Source organism: Bidens hawaiensis, unplaced genomic scaffold (genome assembly GCF_021521415.1).
Source record: "Bidens hawaiensis isolate Kalapana, Puna unplaced genomic scaffold, B.hawaiensis_p1.1 tig00048324_1, whole genome shotgun sequence".
Lineage (NCBI taxonomy): Eukaryota > Viridiplantae > Streptophyta > Magnoliopsida > Asterales > Asteraceae > Bidens > Bidens hawaiensis.
This window is the reverse complement of record NW_027506076.1, coordinates 114,837-123,060: the sequence shown is the minus strand read 5'-3', so window position 1 is coordinate 123,060 and position 8,224 is coordinate 114,837. Positions and strand designations below refer to the sequence as shown.

At 37.0% G+C, this 8,224-nt stretch overlaps 1 protein-coding gene across 1 annotated transcript; it reads right to left on the bottom strand.

Annotated features, from left to right (window-relative positions):
* Positions 1-407: 407 nt before the first annotated feature.
* LOC143616613 (F-box/FBD/LRR-repeat protein At1g13570-like) lies at positions 408-1,909 on the bottom strand. The gene is made up of 4 exons (XM_077089399.1): positions 1,271-1,909; positions 1,099-1,206; positions 846-1,007; positions 408-762 (listed from the first exon to the last, which is right to left on the bottom strand). The coding sequence occupies exons 1-4, from the start codon at positions 1,904-1,906 to the stop codon at positions 466-468; spliced, it is 1,203 nt and encodes a 400-aa protein (XP_076945514.1). The 5' UTR covers positions 1,907-1,909; the 3' UTR covers positions 408-465.
* Between the last annotated feature and the right edge of the window lie 6,315 nt (positions 1,910-8,224).

Sequence of the window (8,224 nt, the reverse complement as noted above, 5' to 3'; positions counted from 1 at the left end):
CATTTTGATATTTTTAAAAAGGCAATAAGTTAAAATGTGTTAAACATTCATAAAAAATTTTCTTATTTTAGCTTTTTAAAAGGGTTAAAAAACTGTTTTCTAAAATCCTTAAATCATGGCTTTTCAAATAGCATTTTTCAAACTCAATCCCAAACATGACACTTCAGTATTTTTATTTAATAATGGTTATTATTTGACGTTTTAACTGAGTTTCGGATGCTTAATAGGTTAAGAACAAATTGGCAGCTTTCAGTCGCTCATTAAACCTGCTTACTCCTCTTCCTACTACTAAATATAAACCGCAATAGCAACGTATAAACTGACTTTTGAAGTCCAAAATAGCCCATGACTAGTTTTAAGTTACCCATTGGGTGAAAATCAAACGTCCAAAAAATTTCAGAAAAAGAAGACAGCCAAAACAAGTAGCAATACAAACACTCAAGATTACGATCATAAATCGTAACCTTACTTACGAATAACCTTAGGGCGCCAAACATCAATTTCTACCACAGATGCGGTTGGGACACGCAAGAGAGTTTGCAAAATCTTCGACTTGTCAACCTCGCTCATTATGTTCACGTACTTTAGTTTGGGTGACCTAGCCAAGATAAACTTCACAAACTTCAACTCAGACTCCAAGTTGCTGTAATTTTCAATTGTTAATTCAATCAGATGCTTCAACTGAACATCTTTCAGATACTCCAACCAAATATCCCAATGATGCTCTTCATTAGTAGGATCATTATATGTATCTGTATCAATCTGCAGAAAGAGACATTAATTTTTGTGTCAAATGTATCTTAGCTTGAAAATAAAAAACAACCGGACCAACACTTTATATTTACCTCCAGCTCAATTTCCTCCAAGTTTGGAGAGTTTTTAATCAAAACAGCAAGAAATGTCAATCCACGGCCGTCATTATAAAAAGACATTTCTTCCAAACTAAAGTGTTTGAGGTGACTTAGTGAGGTAGTAAGCTTCTGTGGAACCAAGTCTGGAACAAACCACTTGAACCATATATAGACCAAAACAGTCATCAACAGGCAAAGTTAAACATAAAAAAAAAACATTAGTTATATAAAGGTGGATAAATAGTACCGGGATAATATCACTCCTAATCTCAAAATGTTCAATCACAGGTAAACACTTGAATAGCTCAATCATGGTGGACTTTTCAGGGCCGCTAATATTTACTTCGAGCATAAACTGTAGCAACTTACTGTTTAGATAAGTGTCCAAATCCCAAGAGAATGAGTAACAAGTTACTTACCAGACTAAAGCTCTTAAGTGATGGACAATTAGATAAAAGATGTAGTAGGGTTTTTCTAGAGATCCTTACACAATGCAAGAATAAGGTTGTAAGGTTACGGAATCCACTGAATGTTGGTTGATGGTCAATAGCACACCAAGAAAGAGCTAGGTCCACTAAGTGATGCAGCGAGAAGATGGAAAAGGGTAATCCATAAGTCGCACCATCACCACCATATTCATCAAACCGAAGTGTTAAGTTCTTGACCTTATGGTACCTCGACAAGTGAAGTATTATTTGATCAACCTCATAAAAATCGTAACCAAATTTTGAAAAGGAATTAACATCATGCTCTATGCGAAGGGTGAACTCGTGTATCGGATCATTGTGTAGTAACATAACTTGGTGTATAGCACAGAAAAGTTTACTTGTCTCCATCATTTGGTCTCCAGATGGGGTAGAAAACACAAGTTTAGGAATTTTGGTCCATTTGTACCTCCATTCCCTTGAGAGGATGCTTGTCCTTGCCGCCTCTTTAATGGGTAAAAGACATAGTATGGTATCGACTATGGTTTGAGGAAGTGTGGTGATTATATCCGAAGACAGTCGTTGGGTGGTAGACAAACATTTATCTCTAAATGAATGTTCAGATTTCATCTCACGTTGTTTATGTTGGACCGACACTGAAAAATCGGTTAATGTAAATATCAGCTTGTAATTTGTAATAAACTTCATTTCCAATTCTCCATGTTTTATTATGCCTATGCTTTGAAGGTGATAATCAACTAAACACTATATCAGTTTACCTTATAAGCAGCCAGTCATGATATAATCAGTGTAAGTATACCTAGAAAAACGAGCAAGGTAACAACGTGCCAGGGCAGTTCATTTTAAAACAATGGTCGTTTTGGTTCGGGTCAGAATACGCATCATCTGTGTAGAGGATATCAATAGTTGATCATATTGATCTCATAATTCATCAATAAGAATTATGTGGTAATTAAGATTTCAATTCCATTTTATTGAAAACATGCATAATCAACCGATAATCAATAATCTGGAGTACCTTGAGTTGAGATTTGGAAGTGATTGTCGAACAAAATCGGCCAACTTTGAAAGAACGTTGAGTGAAGATTGGTTGAATCCGGAGCTAGGGTTTCTCTTGGCCAACGACTCAAATGCTGCTCTAATATTTAATATTATATGTAATAAATAACGTAAGTTTGGTTTTTCATGGTTTTACCACCATAATGTTAAATATTTGCTTTTTGAACCTTAAGGGTTTTAATTTAGTTCTTTATAGTTTAGCCTCCTAACTTAAAATTATTCTGTTTGTGGCCTCTAAAATTTTGCCACCTAGGTTACCATTTATCTTTTAGAAAATTATTATTTGTCCCCTGTGTAATATGGGTGGAATACCCCTAAATTATTGAATCTTAATTTGCGTGCATTGAATCACTGGAGTTTTTTTACGGGCTTAGTATGCCCCCTTCTGTTAGTTTTGACTCAAAGGACTGTTATATTTAGGGGTATTTTAGACTTTGTACATCATGGAATTGGATGATTGAATTGATCCACTCTGGTATACCGTTTGGGATATAGTTCGAGAAACCAGGTACTGTATTTCCGATTACACCATCCATTCTCTTTCTACTTCAATCTTTATTCTTCTCTTCAACTTCCTCCCAATTTCCTTTTATTCTTCTCCTCATATACCTCCTCCCTTATAGTCAACCATATTCTGAACTTATCCATCCATCCACACCCCCCAAGCCGCCTCTGCTCGTCGCAGTAGTTCGCCACCGTCTCTCATCTTCGCCTTCTCAGTCCCCGTCAATCAAAGTCAATCAAACAACCAATGTATCTAAACTACGAAATCCGTTTCGAATACGTCACGGCTAAGTTGATTTAAACATTGTTATCTATCCAAATACCTTTACTGGTAAATCAATTGTAGTCTAATCATTCAGTAATTTTAATGTTGTAATTTCTTTGTGGCTCAGGATTGATCGGCACACACGTCGGTTCGTGTTCAGGTTCAAGCGGTTCAACACCTGATTGACTACCGGAGGGGGTGGCTTATTATTTAGTTGTTTTATTATGTCATCGGTTTACTATTGTTGTTAGCATTATCCGATGCATCGTTTGTTAATTTATTCAGGTGTTTTGTTCGATGTTTGTAATATTCGGATATTATATTGTGGTTATATTATGTTAGATGTTTGATAATATTGGATGTGTTTTATCACACCCCCATCTTTAGGCTTGGGTGTGCGATCATCAGTTGGTACCGTTTTTATAACTAAATCGGAGTTATGGATTAAAGCGGGAAATATTTGCGTGGATTAAAATAATATTTACATATCAAAAGACGAGATTTTAAAATACTCGTTTAATGTTTACAAAATATTCATTGTTTATATAAACCACCATTTAAGTTAATATTTAACAAAAAATGATATGAGTCATTAGATCGCCTACTGTCAACTTCGATTCTTCAAGCGGCTAACCTTCATTACTGGTAAAACAGTTTGAAAAATACGTCAGCAACACATGCTGTTAATAAGCTGACGCATAAAATATTTTATTTACTTAATTACCCCTCGATATATAACTTAGGTCTTGGTCCATCTTGGCTTAGGAATAATCAAGTTAAAAACTAAAACACGATTACAAACCTAAGCTCTACTCGAAACCGCTCAGCAAACACTGCAGCGTTCGAGATTACTTAGCTACCATCTATATACACATGATTACCCTATCTCAGACATAACTTAGGTCCGGCCCATCGTGGCGGAGGCATATAACCAGGTGTGATGTGGTGTGCCCACCGTCTAACCACATATGTAAAGATCCAAACAAACGTACACGACAACCTAAGGGCCCGCGATTACTTTAGTTCATAGTGTTTTAGAGATACGTAATCTCGTGTAATCAATTTATTTGACTCGATAATACAAGTTATAAAAAGTTGGGCGTATTCACCTTTAAAGGATCAGCTGGTCTTTCTTTAGCTGTCTAGGACCTATAGTACGAGTATAACCTTTTATTAATACTAGATTTTTAATCAAGCTTAAGACCTTTAGTCTCTTTTGTATAATACTTACCTCGATTATATTTTCCTTATGAACCTTTAGTTCAAAATACTTTTCATTTACGTCAGCAACACCTGCTGGTGAATAAGCTGACGCATAAAATATTTTATTTACTTAATTACCCCTCAATATATAACTTAGGTCTTGGTCCATCTTGGCTTATGAATAATCAAGTTAAAAACTAAAACACAATTACAAACTTAAGCTCTACTCGAAACCGCTCAGCAAACACCGCAGCATTCGAGATTACTTAGCTACCATCAGTATACACATGATTACCCTATCTCGGATATAACTTAGGTCCGGCCCATCGTGGCGGAGGCATATAACCAGGTGTGGCGTGGTGTGCCCACCGTCTAACCACATATGTAAGGATCCAAACAAACGTACACGACAACCTAAGGCCCCGCTATTAGTTTTGTTCATAGTGTTTTAGAGATACGTAATCTCATGTAATCAATTTATTTGACTTGATAATGCAAGTTATAAAAAAGTTGGGCGTATTCACCTTTAAAGGATCAGCTTATCGGTCTTTCTTTAGCTGTCTAGGACCTATAGTACGAGTATAACCTTTTATTAATACTAGATTTTTAATCAAGCTTAAGACCTTTAGTCTCTTTTGTATAATACTTACCTCGATTATATTTTTCTTATGAACTTTTAGTTCAAAATACTTTTCATTTACATCAGCAACACCTGCTGGTGAATAAGCTGACGCATAAAATATTTTATTTACTTAATTACCCCTCAATATATAACTTAGGTCTTGGTCCATCTTGGCTTAGGAATAATCAAGTTAAAAACTAAAACACAATTACAAACTTAAGCTCTACTCGAATCCGCTCAGCAAACACCGCAGCGTTCGAGATTACTTAGCTACCATCAGTATACACATGATTACCCTATCTCGGACATAACTTAGGTCCGGCCCATCGTGGCGGAGGCATATAACCAGGTGTGGCGTGGTGTGCCCACCGTCTAACCACATATGTAAGGATCCAAACAAACGTACACGACAACCTAACGGCCCGCGATTACTTTTGTTCATAGTGTTTTAGAGATACGTAATCTCATGTAATCAATTTATTTGACTCGATAATACAAGTTATAAAAAAGTTGGGCATATTCACCTTTAAAGGATCAGCCGATCGGTCTTTCTTTAGCTGTCTAGGACCTATAGTACGATTATAACCTTTTATTAATACTAGATTTTTAATCTAGCTTAAGACCTTTGGTCTCTTTTGTATAATATTTACCTCGATTATATTTTCCTTATGAACCTTTAGTTCAAAATACTTTTCTTACCTTTTACAAGTTTAAAACCTTTAGTTTAACATGTTTACTTTAAGTACTACGTTTTTTCTTCTTGAAGAAACGTATACTTTATTTCTTTATTTCTTATTTAAGAAATCCAATAATAAACTTAAATAATACTGATAACATACAATCACTTAATATACATACGTATTTGCTTTATTATATTTTCTTTCGTTTATTCTCGAGGTTCGAGTATACCCTCGACTAAGGTTTAAGCCTTTTAATATTATATTAATATTTGATTTGGGCAATACCCCTACCTTGGTTCCCTTATATTTTTAGATGCTCGGGCAGCACCTCTACACTTGTACACTTTATCGAGAACCTCTTGATCACCACATTGTGCACCAAATCAATGTTCATTGGTCTTCTAGCTTTGTTGGCACGCACTTCGAGGCAGGACGTACCCATCGCGATATGCGATAGGTCTTGGATACGGGATGGGTACTTGGCAAGACCCATCGCATATCGCGATGGGTCAGCTGATCAGCGCCAATAAATAGGGCCATCATCCTATTCCCTCAACACACCTCTCAAGTTTACACATCTCTCTCACTCTAAAACTCTCTCTCACTGTACCTCGTTTTGCGTGCCACCGATCCGACGCTCGATACCTCAAATGGTCATCTCAGGGTAGCATGTACTTCAAGGCGACATCTAAATCGGCACGGTTTACGAGGTATAACTTCGGGTTTTTGGCACGAAATTTGAGGTATCGAGCGTCGGATCGGTGGCACACAAAACGGGGTACATTGAGAGAGAGTTTTAGAGTGAGAAAGATGTGTAAACATGAGAGGTGTGTTGAGGGAATGGGATGATGGCCCTATTTATTGGCGCTGATCAGCTGACCCATCGCGATATGCGATGGGTCTTGCCAAGACCCATCGCGTATCCCGATAGGTTAACGGATCTTTTAATATTATTTAATTGGATAGCGATACGCAATGTCCCTACTTGGAGGTTATCACGTATCGTGACTAGGCTTGTCGTATCACCCGATAGCTTTGCCACGTGGCTGTACTCAGTGCCACGTGGGGCACGTGTTTGTTGCCAGACCACGTCATTGCAATACGCGATGACGTTGGGTCTTGGGGTATCGTGTATCGCGATAGGATGGGAAAACATATGTTAAATTTTTAGTCCTTGGACATTGAAATTGGATATTTTGATCTCATATTTTTCATGATGTAACAAGTGTCGAGCCCGTTCGAGATTTATATATTATCTTAGTTCGATGTTTTCGTGTTTGTTCGGGTGAAAACTCTAAAAAAATTGATTTTTTGTGTCTCGGTTCGATGTTTTTTTGTTCGTTCTGGTGAAAAATCTAAAAAAAATGATTTTTTGTGTTTCGGTTCGATGTTTCATGTTTGTTCGGGTGAAAAGTTTAAAAAAGTGATTTTTAGTGTTTCGATTCGATGTTTTTGTGTTCGTTCGGTTGAAAACTTAAAAATAAAACGGGAAATATAAAATTTGGAAGGAATTAAGCCTTAGGGTACAAATTTAAATTCTTATTACCATAGGTGTCCGAATTGTGCAACTGAAAAGGGCATAAGAGTCATTACATGGGTCAACTAGATGGTCAACTGATGGAAGGGGGCATATTGAGCCTGCCGGAAAACTCCAGTGTCTCAATACGCGCAAATTAAGATTCATTGGTTCAGGGGTATCCCTCCCATATTACACGGGGGGGGGGGGGGGGGGGGGGATTCTAGTTTTCTCTTTATCTATTGACCTTCAACTTTAGTAATGAAACTTTTGATACAATACTATTTAGCCTTACAACTCTAGCCACCAAACAATTGCACACAAATTTTACGTTCCTACAATAAAAACTTATAGACTTTTAGCTTTGGTGACAAAACTTTTACCATAACAAATCGTACTTGTACCAAATAAATTCCCGTCACATCCCTACCGCAACATGAGGGTAAAAAGACTTATTACCTATAACAAACAAATTTAAAAATTTAGGATGGAGTTAATGTATGTACTAACACTTATGATAATCAATGTATATAATTATGCATTTGTTCGTAGTTTTCTTTCATTTCATAAAGTCACTAATTAAGTTTCAGGTAGGGGGCGGATCTAGGGCTCACGTTAGTACATTAGTACATTGAAGATTGTGGCGTTTGTAGGTACACGTTAGTACATTGAAGAAACACGGACATAATCCCCTAAGGGCTTAGATCCAATGAGTCCACAGGGTATGGGTCAAGTACAATCCAACTAACGATATGAGTTCAGTCTCCCAAAGTCCAATGGCAGAAACCTGCAAAACAACCACCGTGAGCTCGTTACGGGAAGGACAACAAGGGGTCTTCCCGTAACCATCCTCCAGCGTGAGAATAAGTAAAATTCCGGTGGAGATAAAGTACTTAAGTATTTTGAGTAGATAGTGGAGTGTGAATGTTTTTACCTCATGGAGATTGTGGAGTATTTATAGCAAAATGATGTGGGAATATGATTGGCCGAGCTGTCCCTTTTTAGAAGATGCTCTCGTAACCTCCTAGACATGTGTCCTCATGTGATAGGTTGAGCTATACGACCATGTGTATGGTTG

Coding starts and splice junctions, on each gene's coding strand:
- LOC143616613 (XM_077089399.1), bottom strand. CDS start 1,906: ATGAAATCTGAACATTCATTTAGAGATAAATGTTTGTCTACCACCCAA. Junction 1,207..1,270: donor CACTTAAGAGCTTTAGTCTG/GTAAGTAACTTG, acceptor AAGTTGCTACAG/TTTATGCTCGAAGTAAATAT. Junction 1,008..1,098: donor TTAGGAGTGATATTATCCCG/GTACTATTTATC, acceptor ATATGGTTCAAG/TGGTTTGTTCCAGACTTGGT.